The sequence below is a fragment of the Myotis brandtii genome, unplaced genomic scaffold (genome assembly GCF_000412655.1).
Source record: "Myotis brandtii unplaced genomic scaffold, ASM41265v1 scaffold681, whole genome shotgun sequence".
Classification (NCBI taxonomy): domain Eukaryota; kingdom Metazoa; phylum Chordata; class Mammalia; order Chiroptera; family Vespertilionidae; genus Myotis; species Myotis brandtii.
In genome coordinates, this window is record NW_005370660.1 from 1611777 (window position 1) to 1624654 (window position 12878).

The following is a 12878-nucleotide window of genomic DNA, read 5'->3' on the forward strand; positions in this document are numbered from 1 at the left end:
GTTCAGCTTTAGCTCTTTGATTTGGCTGTTGTTGTTTGCTTAAGTTTCTCCTGTAGGCACAGCACAAAGCATGCATCTCTAATTATGTCTCTCTAGTTTGCCAAAATATGTCATTGATATTAGCGTAAATATTTAGTACATAAAAATACTATCAAGGAAAAAATCAACTTTTAATAAATATCTTCAGTTCTGAATTCTATATACAAGTACTTTACATCTACTCCCTGGAGAGAGCATTTCTGGCTTCACTGTGAGTAAGGTGACCACTGGCATAAATTACTAGCACATTATTGCAGTCAGATGCATTGTGGTTGTGAACATTTGGGTGTGTGAACCATGCAGAAAATAAATATTGCAACCATTGACAAATGCTTTTTAGAACCTGCTTCCAAAGCCCTACTATACTTGAGTATAAATTCTAGTTCAGCTACCAACATACAAATTATCTCAATACATATTCCTTTGTTATTATTACAGTACATTGAGTATGCTTTTTCTTGGATGTGTCAACAATGGGAAAATAAAAAAAACAACTTAAAAACATAGGACACTTCAGTGGTGCCTATTGAGGTCCTGGTAAGACGTTTCCATTTTTTTCTTGCACAGGTTCATTGACTGGTCTCTGTTCCCTGTGACCACAGTCCATTCCTTTTTATTAAAGGATGGAAAGTAACAGATAAGCTGAAATCTGTATATCTGCAGCTTACCTGTTTTTTTCTGTAACTTAAGCATCACACCGTTGATTAAATAAAACCCTTGGTATTGTCAGTAGCTACAATTCTAACTTCTTCTTTGTAACATTCTGCTTTGAATATCAGCCCAAAAAATGTCATATAGGCAATACTCAATGATAAGCACCTAGAACATCCAGAAATGTAATATAGTAAACAATCATTTGAGAACACATCTCTTAAAATAATACTGCTTTCTGCAATATACAGTATTTACACAACAGCTGCAAATTTGCTCATACAATATTTCTAATATAGATAAATAGAAATACAAGTCTACAAATTCTTTGCTCCATTTCCAAAATATTTTGTTAAGGTGTAAACCGTTGGCACCTCCTTTTTACTATAACTTTTTTAAAACAAAAAAAAATCAGCTGATATGCACAAATGGCTCCAGTCCCTTTTCTGCTGTAGAGAGTGACCAATACACTTAGCCACTTTCCTTCTGTTAATATTCTTTGGTGCCTTCTTCCAATGAATTCTGGTAATGAGTCAATGCAGAACAAAAAAAGGAGGAAAGCAACTAGAAAGTGAACCAGCACTTTTGCTCTTCCATTTACAGGTAAAATGAGTTGACAATGTATGGAGATGACCACTTTCAACAAGCTGTATGCACCACTGGGAGAGGGAGCTTGGCCAGGCTTTCCTCTGATTTCTAGCCTTTTTAGGTTCACCTTTTCATCTTTCCAAGGTGGGCGATCTTAGCGGATGTCTGTTGTCATTAATCTTTTCCTCTTTCTTTGAGGTTCTTGCCTGAGAAGAAGCACCTGTTGAATCATGGACTGCAAGGAAGGGGGCAGCAGCTGTTTGTGAGGATGAAGTGAGGTGTCCACTCCTGGTGGCAGGGGAGACCTGCCCCACAGTCTTACTTCCTGCTCGCTGAGCTCTCCTCTGGGGTAAGTTAGCACCATCGGGTTTACTGTTTGGCCTGAGAGTAGCATATGCATTTGGACCTCCTGCTGAAGAGATCCTACTCAAAGATTTCTTCCTCTCAGCAGGAGTCTCTGAATAGTAAGGAACCAAAGACGTAGGCATCACTAGGGATCCAGGGAGGTCACTGGGGTTAAAGATAACTTCATCACGAGTTTCAGCAGCTTCAGGAAGGAAGGGCGGTGGCAGGGTGCTGCTGCGTTTGCTGCAGGACTCACAGCACAACTTGTTATAACCTGGGATGGAGCAGTACCGCGCCAGCACCTCCATTTGACAGAATATGGATTTATCTCCCAAACATGGCTCATCTGCAAAACGTACAAATTTTTATGAATTTACAAAAGATTTAAGTAAAACCAGACCTTGATGGGAGTTGTTCAAAGGAACCTCTACATTACAGATATCAGCATGAGGATGAATTCAATGCAGTAAGTAGTCCTTTATGTGCAAAGCATTTGGGTTTTCCTCCATTTTAATATCTCCATCAGGAGTCTTCAGAGCAAGGGTATTTTTTTTGTTCTCACTAGGAACATATATCTGATTTTCTAATGAGAAAATAGGATTACTTATACCACATATATTTTTAGGATATAAAGAAGCATCCGATTTATTTTATTTTATAATATAGAGTAGCCTCTATATTAAATTTAAAATAAAAATATATTCTCAAGACCTGTTAAAACAAATTAAATCTTAAAAATATATTACCAAAGAAAAAACTGAGATAATGTTTTAATTAGATGTATTGTTGGCTAATACTATATTGTTAAGTAAGGAACCTGCCATATAACTTGTCAAAGAATCTCTTTTTCTGAAGTTTGAAAAAGAACAAAAAAAGGGTCAGTTGGCAAGGCCAACAGGAGAGCTAAAAATACCACCTTTATTTATTATGTATTAGAAATGATAAATTACCTACTAGAGTTACAGAACCATGTCCATGTCCCAAACTGTGGAATGACTTATATTTGCCTGACATTTACAAATCTACCATATAGTATGATGTTTGAGTATTTTCTATTAGCTAAAGTAATCTTCTAATTACGTTGTGAATGCCTGAGAATCACCTTAATGAGGTTTCACCTCAAATATCAATTCCTCATCATATGTAAATGACTTTTTCTATGCCTATTATCTTAAAACTAGAGGCCCGGTGTATGAAAATTCATGCACTGGAGGGGGGGTCACTCAGCCTGGCCTGCCCCCTCTCACAGTCCTGGAGCCCTCGGGCCGGGAGGCGACTCGGCGATCAGGGGAAGGCAAAGCCCCATCACACCTCTGCTGCTGTCACTGCCGGCAGTGTAAGCCTTGGCCGGCCCTGGTTACCTGAGCCTCAGGCAGCCCTGGGCAGCTGGGAAGCCGCCATCCGAGGCTTGCCTACGCCTCGGGCCAGCCCTAGGTGCCTGGGGTGCTGAGGGGACTGGGGGTCTCCAGAGGCAGGCACACGAAGCGGCCACATGCCTGCCACCCTGGCAGGGCTAAGGGGACTGGGCCCCACCATCTTGTGGCTGTGGGTGCCTCCATCTTTGAGGGCGAGGCAATTAGCATATTCCCTCCTTATTGGCTGTGGGTGCTGCCATCTTTGAGGGTGGGGTAGTCCATTAGCATATTCCCTCCTTATTGGCTGTGGGTGATGCCATCTTTGCAACAGTGTGAGGGTCAGTTAGCATATTCCCTCTTTATTAGATAGGATTAGAGGCCCAGTGCACAAATTTGTGCACTAGTGGGGTCCCTCGACCTGGTGGCCTGTGGCAGGCCAAAACCAGCTCTCCGACATCCCCTGAGGGGTCCCAGATTGTGAGAGGGTGCAGGCCAGGCTGAGGGACCCCACTGGTGCATGATCAGGGAGGGACGCGGAAGGTTGAACAGCCAGGGAGGAACTGTGGAAGGGCTCCAGGGCATGTGCGGTCTGTCTTGCTCAGTCCCAATCTGCTGGATCCCAGCAGCAAGATAACTTACTGGTCGGCGCGTCTGTCCCTGGTGGTCAGTGTATGTCATATCAAGCGGTTGAGCAGCCTTAGTATATCATTAGCATATTATGCTTTGATTGGTTGAATGGATGACCGGACACTTAGCATATTAGGCTTTTATTATATAGGATAAGGAAGATAATTTCTTCTTTCTGTGTAATTAAGCCTCTAGGTCCTAGGATAATGGACCTTATCTGACCCTGTACTCTCTCTTCCCATTGACTCCTGACCTCCATCACCCTCATTCTGGCTCCAAGTCTTTGAAACCTTCTAAATTATGTGGCCCAGCTCAAAGCGCTCTATTCTCTTTGAGTTAAAGATGGAGACCAGCCCTAACCAGTTTGGCTCAGTGGATAGAGCGTCAGCCTGCGGACTCAGGGGTCCCAGGTTTGATTCCAGTCAAGGGCATGTACCTTGGTTGCAGGCACATACCCAGTAGGGAGTGTGCTGTGAGCAGCTTGGCATTGCAGGGACAGGTACACAGCCTGGGTCTAATTATGGCCAGAATATGCTTCTATATGGAAGACGGAAAAGGCAGAGATATTCTAGGGGGAAAATAAAAGCAAAGGAATATATTAATTTCATGGGTAATTTGCCTGGGGATAGATGGGAAGGGCTTAATGGCAGCCATAAATAGTACAATCAAAAACGGGGCTTAGAAAAGGGTTCATATGGCAAAATCGTTAAAATTAAGGAAGATTTTTAGCCTTCTCACTCCATGCCCAGATCATTCTAAGGAGCTCAGAAAAAAACGTTTACACAGGGTCTCAAAAGGCCATTTGATTCTGATTGCAGCTTGAGACTCTGAAGGGAAGTATTACTTACTCCATTGATATATGGTAGAAATAGGTGGCCTTTTAGAATTCTACATTTCAGAGCAAGAGAAAAGCTAAAAGGATGTGGAATCACTAACATAACATAGTGATGTCCTCCCATCAGCACCTCGGTTTTATAATAAAAACATTTACTTTTAGCTAAAAAGGAAGAGAATCAAGTATATTCTTGCTGATAATTAGGCGTATTTATAGAAATATATAGCTCTATTAACATCAGCAAAGCTTACTCACAAAGTGTTTAGCCTCCTGGAGGTAATGCCTACATAAAAAATAAAATATTAGGGCAACTAAACTTTATAGCTTCTGAGTAAAGTGTCTTCTCTGGATCTGATGTTGTGTTTTGAACTTTCAAATATACTTTCCAGAGAAAAATGATTGAATTCAAGTTCTTTGTCTCCCCCTCATGGTCATTCTTGTTCATACCACTACACATTTCAAATGAAAATGTATAATGAAATAATTTATAAGGTTTAAAAGACCTGAAGCCTGAAATTTCTTTAAAAAAATAATAAGACATTTGACAAAATAGTGCTTTGCAAATTTTCTTGAAAAAATAAACCATTTAGCACACGTCAATATTCAAGCAATATATGTTGTCGCAGGCCATTAGAAAGGCAACTTCTTTAGTCCCAAGCCTCACTAGTAGGTCTGAGCAGCGTCCACAGTTGTATTAGGCACAGGCTTAGTAGAATTGCGTTTAAGAGTAAGTTTGTGATGGAGGGAGGGTAAGGAGAGGACAGAAGGGAGAGAATGTATGAGACTGGGAAGAGGCACAGGCACACGTGGTAGAGAAAGGGTCGGGGGAGAGCGATAAAGGAGAGTATGGAAGACCTGAGAATGAGATGGGAGGTGGAGAGAGAGGCTGAGAAGAGAAGGTGTGTGCAGGGAGAAGGGAAGCAGCAGAACAGGCAGAGAGGACGGAGACAGCACAGAAAAGGAGACAGAGTGACAGAAACTGAAGCCATCCCATATATATTTTATCTGTTTCGCAGCAGCAAAGCACTGTCTATTTTTAAATTACACTGACTCTGCTTTTGTAATCCAGCAAGAGAGGAGATCAGGCAGATTTCTGCATGTGTAAGGTGTCTATTCGGAACTCACCCTCAGGGAGTGCATGGAGGTAGACGGACAGATATTGGAAATAGCTTTTTAAATAGCATTTATCACCCACATGTCTATACTGAATAACTTTAGTAAAACATTTCAAAACCTTCCACAATATTATGCTTTTACAATGATAGGAGATTATAAAGAAAGTCACAGAAGACAATAAGCAGTTCTTCTAGAAACACATATTGACAGATGCTACATGTACGGGACACAGCCCTGACCCCAGTGGTTAGGGCAATTCCCTGGCTGGAATTCTTTTTAGGCTAATTTTTTAAGATTAATTACCTTTGGTTATTTTCTGATAAGCAAATGGAAATTCTAGAGCTTGTCCTGAAAGGAAATTCTGCTTTTTGGTGCTTAAAAACCATTGTCAGAGCAGTGAAACCAGTTAGTGTCGCACCTACCATTACAGGGAGGCAGCTGACAGGCTCTGGCGGCCTCGGGCTTGTCCCCGTCGCAGTGGTCACTGGCCCTGCAGAGCACCTGCCTCACCTCCATCCCTTCACCGCAGGTCACAGAGCACTACAGAGACAAAGGCTGCCATTATAGACGGTTATTGCACCTTTCTTCCTATCCCCCCGCTCTCACACATACACACACGCACACCCTGGAGTTCCTTCTCTATGGAGGTGGTGCTACACAGTGGTTTGGAGACAGATAATCCTAGGTTTATGGGGCTCCATCATTGACCAGCCTGGGCACCTGGCTTTTTCTCTGAAAGCTAGGATACTAATAATTGCCTCATAGGATTGTTGTGGAACTAAATGAAGGCAAAGGAGACAAGGTTTGTAAAGATTATGCCTCGCATGTAATAAGCATTTGCTAAGAGAGAGCTATTAGCATTATAATGTTAATATCCGTGTAGGTCTTATTTTTTTAAAAATATATTTTTATTGATTTCAGAGAGGAAGGGAGGGGAGAGAGAGATAGAAACATCAATGATGAGAGAGAATCAGTGATCAGCTGCCTCCTGCAAGTCCCCCACTAGGGATCAAGTCCACAACCAGGGCATGTGCCCTTGACCGGAATCGAACCTGGGACCTTTCAGTTCGCAGGCCGACGCTCTATCCACTGAGCCAAACCAGCTAGGGCTCATGTAGTTCGTAAAACAGTAGTGGTGCCTGTTTTCAGGGAGCTTCCCATTTTCTCACCTTCCTTATAAATGGTAGGACTTCCTGACATGTTTCCTTGGTTAATTCAACCTCTTTGAAACCACCATTGCTCTATTCCCATAAATTCATTTCTAAAACTATGCTCAGAAACATCTATCTATTATTCTAGACAGGAGCTACAGAGAAGGGGTCCTCATTCCAGGACTCCGAGGGGCAAAGAACATGAGTTATCTTCATGGTCTGTCCGGGTGACCTTCACTTGCCTGTCCTTCCTTCCTGGGCCTGCTCTCCACTTCCTCCTTCATTTTCTACCTGCTTTTTGATGCCATTTCCTTCTATAAGTTCTTTTCCTATGATTCCTCATGATGATCCTTTACAAATATCAAAGACATTAATTCAGGCACCCCAACATTGAGTCAGCCAGTCACCAAACCAACATCATTTTCATAGGCACTAGCTGGGTACCGGGGAAGCAGGGCACACGGTTCTTGAGAAGTGGGTGGATTAGTAGTGAGCACAGGCTCAAGGACAGGAGTTAAAGTAGTCCGCCAGGAACAACATGCCTTCGGGTGCATAGGAAGGGCTTTGGGAAAAGCACCCCTGAGGTGCCATGGAGATGAGCGTTGGTAGATGAGAGGGAGATGGGCAGATAGGACGCTCTACCCAGAACAGTCTTCTTGGAACAGTGGGAACTTTACTCAAACTGAGTCAAAGAGTTGGAATAAAGAAAAAATAAGAAGAGTCAGTATAGGACTTCTTGTGGTGATCATTTTGCAATATATACAGATATCGAATCCTTACATTGTACGCCTGAAATTAATATAATGTTGTGTTAATTACACCTCAATTTAAAAAAAAAAGGTTAGTGTGATGCCAAATGGGGCAGGGACCTGCATTCAGTGTCAGGGGTTTGGAATTAAACCTTAGGGATGGTGAAGTCAACAAATATATTAAACAGAAGATCAGTCACCTTTAGACTCCTCTACGTCACAAAACACCCAGACATGGTTTGCCTCACTCAACCAACTAGACTTAAATGCAAACACTGCTTTAAAATATTAAATTTTCAAACACCTCCAGGTGCTTAATGATTTTAAAATATGCAAGTTTCTCAATTCACACAAGGCCTGCCTGATATTGAAGCCAGATGAAAATAGGCTTCCTATCTTATGCACATACACGTGCATGCAGAACTCACACACCCACCTCACTCCAGGGCCCCGTTTTCCACTGGGCTGGGCAGGGCACTCTGTTACAAGGCCGGCGGCTCTCGGGGCGGTCACCCACACAGTACTTGCTGTGCACAGAGCGGTTGGTGCCATCATGGAGGGGCTGAAGGCAGCGCACGGTGCGAAGCTGGTAGCCGGAACTCCCACAGGTTTTGGTGCAATGCTCCCACTCTTCCGCTATCCAGCTGTGGGTGTGGGGGTGAAGTGAACATGGTCACTGGGGTGTAGAATGTACACCTCCCTGCCCTGCAAGCCTAGACTCTCCTGCTCTCTGAGTGACGTGCAACCCAGTGGGGCCCACGGTAGTACAGGAAGCACTTTCAGAGAGAGGGGTGCATTGAACAATTAAAAAAAGTCTTAGAACTTTCTAACAATGTTAGGCCCGACACTTCTATTTTTGAATGGCTTAGTATTTTTCTGCCTCCCAATGATTCTGAAACTTTGTCCTTTCCTAAAGCATGACCAACAGAAGGTTTCTGAAACTCATCTTGAGGATACCTGGTTAGGTTTAGATACGATGGCAGTTTACAAAATAATACCAACTCACTCTCAGCCACACTGCCTAATGGTGTTAAAGATCTGAAAGGAAATTATAAAAACAGGAATCCACCCTATGCTTGCTAACACAAATTTATTTGGCTGCTGCTGCTTTTTCCATGAAACCATGAGTTTATTCATTTTTCATTTTTGGAGATGACTTTTATTTCTACAGTCATTGCCATGAAGATTGCCTGACATATCTATTCTGTTTAGAAAATTCAGTTCTTCATGTTGGCCCTTAATGGGTCTGTCCTATGCTTGCTAACACAAATTTATTTAGCTGCTGCTGCTTTTTCCATGAATTTATTCATTTTTCATTTTCGGAGATGACTTTTATTTCTACAATCGTTGCCATGAAGATTGCCTGACATATCTATTCTGTTTGGAAAATTCAGTTCTTCATGTTGGCCCTTAATGGGTCTGACAAAAATGTAAAGGCAGTGGCCATCCAAGGCTTGAATGCACCTGAAAGAAATATTTCCAAAATCTTTTCAAAAAGATTTCCCATGGGACATTTCCAAATTCTAGTGTCAATGTCAATGCCCGCAGTACCCTCCAAATCAGCTGTGTGTACAATATTACAGACAGTTCCCCATTACATGTGGTTACCAGGTTCCCCAGGGCTATGACTGTCGATTCCATCTGCTTCATCAATCTGTCAGAATGTAATTGAGGCATACTATTTAGCCTTTCTAAAGTTACTTTTCCTCTGCAATTTATTTATTTTTTCCATATATACGGGGCTCCAAAATACAACCACGCTAAAACCTTTCAGTCTTTGGTATTAGCAGTTTAAGATAGCTCTAGCTCGTCAAGTAGGCAGAACAATGTATTCTGGCAACCCATTTTGAAGGCCTCAGTAGTGACTCTCATCTGAAGACAGGAATTACTTGAGAAACATACACTTCCTATCATAGACAATTATGGTTACCTTATTCCATCTTGAAACTCCTAGAATGACGACGAATGAGAAAAATAGCACAAAGGCCAAAAGAAAAAAAAATTGAAAAGAAGCCGCCAAAAGGTAATTTTGGAACCTAGGGAGTAGTTAGTAGACATAAGAAGAATGACGTTTATGTCAGCAGTAGGAGCTAAGAAACGGATGATGCAGAATTTCAGAAACTGAGAGCTTACAGCCTCAGGTGAAAGTGCGGGTGATGGCAGGGCTGAAAACAGGGACTGATGGAAAGTCTACTGGGAGGCAGGTAGGCCTCCTAATTTTTGACTTCGCTGGGTGACTGCTCCTCCTCTAACCCAGCAGAAGATTTTTTTTTTTGTCTTCTGCAGAAGGTAAATCAGACTTTTAACTCGTGGACAACAGATACAATGAACGGACAACAGAGAAAGAAACCATAGTGAATACATGGGGTTATGTGAAAACCCACATATGGAATGGTGAGATGACCCTAGCTGCCTACACGTATTTATTTTTTACCAAATACAAAAATATATTTTTGAGAAGAAGGAATATGGTAGAGAGCAGGGAACCACAGCTTCACATAATTCCTGGGAATTGATTTGACTATTTAAACCAGATACATGTATTAGCTTTGACCAAAATTGAAAAGAGCTAAAGACATTTAAATCCATACTATTTTGTCCTCAGGGTATGACAGTTAAAATAAATACTTACAGTGGATGTGTACACTCTTGAATATTGCACATTCTTCTAATAGGTTTCGGCTTTTTGTTGACTTCACAGAAGCTGCGATGAACCATTTTATTGTCACTTTTCCTACGGCATCCGTATTTAGTGTACTGGAAACCTGGGAAAGGAGATACATTTCTTGGTATTTAATCACTTATCCATTCAACAAACATTTACTGAATGCATGCAATAAACCAGCCACTTTTCTAGTTGCTGAAGGTCCAGAAGTAAATTAAACAAAACTTCTTTTCAGAGCCTACATTTAACAAATATTACAAATTATTAAATAGTAACTGCACATTTGCTAATAAACTGAACCCTGAATATAGAGACTCCATTATTACGGACAAGTTTGAAAACCACTGTGACAAAACCCTGTGACCTAGGCTTTTACAGAGTTATGTACATAATGTACTGTAGGGGGCACCAAAGCAACGCAGAGGGGAAAGTCTCTAACTTAGCTCGGAAACGGGAGGGAACCCTTCTTACATGATCAGCACTTCTTTGGGTAGAATCTTCAAGTTCAAATAGTATTGCATAAAGGGGATAAAGCAGAATATTCCTCCAAGCCAGGGGTCCTCAAACTTTTTAAACAGGGGGCCAGTTCACTGTCCCTCAGACCATTGGAGGGCCGGACTATAGTTTAAAAAAAAAAACTATGAACAAATTCCTATGCACACTGCACATATCTTATTTTGAAGTAAAAAAACAAAATGGGAACAAATACAATATTTGTATTTGCATGTGGCCCGCGGGCCGTAGTTTGAGGACCCCTGCTCCAAGCCAAGGAAATAACCTAGAGAACACGGCAGGTCTCTTTGAATGACTGAAGTTTCACATGTGAAGGGAGTGGGAGATAGGAAAGGCTCCATGTAAAAGCCTTGACTGGCAGACAAATGTTTGGAGTTTATTTTTAAGGTCACAGGGAGTTATTAAAGGTCTCTTCAACCATCAACTTCCACATTTGTAAATAATTATTTCTTATTTTGAAAATTTAAACCTAAAGGAAGTTGTAAGGAAAGCACAATAAACATTTCTATACCTTGCATCTAGATTAACCTTGTGTTACCATGTCACTGTATTTGAGATAGATACATATATTTGCTTACATATAATTACTATATAACACATATGTAAAATTTTTCTGAACCATTTGGGAGTAAGCACAGTTTCTTACATAGCCACACTATAATTCTTAAAATCAGGATATTTAATGCAGACATATTATTATAAATCTAGAGGCCCAGTGAATGAATTCATGCATGGATGGGGTCCCTTGGCCTGGCAGGTGATTGTGGCTGATTGGGGCCATCTGGCCCAGTCCCAATGGGGGCCAATTGGGGCCAGCCAGCTAGGGGAAAAGACTGTAGGAGGTTGGCTGGCTGCAAAAGGTTGGCTGTGGGAGCACACTGACCACCAGGGGGCAGCTCCTGCATTAAGCATCTGCCCACTGGTGGTCAGTGCATGTCATAGTGACCGGTCGTAACAGTCGCCTAGGTTTATATATATATAGACTAGAGTTTGGTACATGAAATTTGTGCATGGCGGGGGGGGGGTTCCCTCAGCCCAGCCTGCACCCTCTCCAATCCAGGACATTCCTCTCGCAATCCGGGACTGCTGGCTCCTAACCACTCGCCTGTATGCTGCCTGATAGCCCCTAACTGCCTCTGCCTGCTGGCCTGATTGCCCCTTAACTGCTCCCCCATGCCGGCCTGATCGCCCCTAACTGCCCTCCCCTGCTGGTCTGATTGCCCCTAACTGCCCTCCCCTGCTGGCCTAATTGCCCCTAACCACCTGTGTCTTGGCCCCCGCCCACTGTGGCTTTGTCTGGAAGGATGTCTGGAAGATGTCCAGTCTAATTAGCATATTACCCTTTTATTAGTATAGACTAGAGGCACAGTGTATGAATTCGTGCACAGGTGGGGTCCAGCTGGTCCAGCCCCAATCGGGGTGAATGGGGGCTGGGCTTGTCAGGAGGAGGAGATGGCAGGAGGTTGGCCAGCCGGCTCACCCTGATGGGGGCCCAGTCAGGGCCAGGCTGACTGGGGGGAGAGGTCATGGGCAATTGGCTGGTGGGTCCTGCCCTCGATTGGGGTGGAGGGGCTGATCACGTGTCAGCAGCCGGGGGAAGGGCTGTGGGAGGTTGGCCTGCCAGCCCCACTTCCAATTGGTGTGTCAGAGGCCAATTTGGGGTGGAGCTGGCTGGGGGGAGGGGCTGTAGGCCGTTGGCCAGCTGGCTCCACCCCCTGATCAGGCTGGTTTGCTGGCCGTAGTGGGTGTCATAGCAACCAGTTCTTCCGGTTGTTGGCTCTTTATATGTATAGATAATACTTGGTATGTACAAAACTGCAAAATACACATTCTTTTCAAGCATATTAATGGAATGTATTTATTAAATCTAAATATACAATACAGATAAAGATTGATAAGGCTTTTTTTCCCTCCAACCCAGATAGACTACCTTCATTTTTATTCTAGAATGTTTTTTGAAACCAGCCAGGGGGGGGCTGCAGGAGGTTGGCTGGCCGGCCCTGCCCCCTATTGGGGTGGGGGGGTGATCAGGGGTGAGGCTGGCCAGGGGAGGGGCCACGGGAGGTTGGCTGGCTGGCACCACCCCCCGATTAGGCTAGTTTGCTGGCAGCAGTGGGAATCATAGTGACTGGTTGTTCTGGTCATTACGGAGTTCCGGACAATGGCTTTTTATATATATAGAATATATTGTCCATACCCCCAAATTTTCAATTGTTCCTATATGTTCTGTGTTGCAATGTTTTT

General features: G+C 43.0%; 1 protein-coding gene across 1 annotated transcript in view; it reads right to left on the reverse strand.

Moving 5' to 3' along the window:
* Nucleotides 1-713: 713 nt before the first annotated feature.
* Nucleotides 714-12878, reverse strand: part of ADAMTS3 (ADAM metallopeptidase with thrombospondin type 1 motif, 3) — a 145168-nt gene continuing 133003 nt past the window's right edge. Inside the window, exons 18-21 of the mRNA XM_014529494.1 lie at nucleotides 10089-10221; nucleotides 7893-8100; nucleotides 5979-6096; nucleotides 714-1969 (exon numbers count right to left, since the gene is read on the reverse strand). Coding sequence (XP_014384980.1) covers nucleotides 1410-1969; nucleotides 5979-6096; nucleotides 7893-8100; nucleotides 10089-10221 — 1019 coding nt within the window. The 3' untranslated portion in view covers nucleotides 714-1409. The remainder of the gene's footprint in view (nucleotides 1970-5978; nucleotides 6097-7892; nucleotides 8101-10088; nucleotides 10222-12878) is intronic.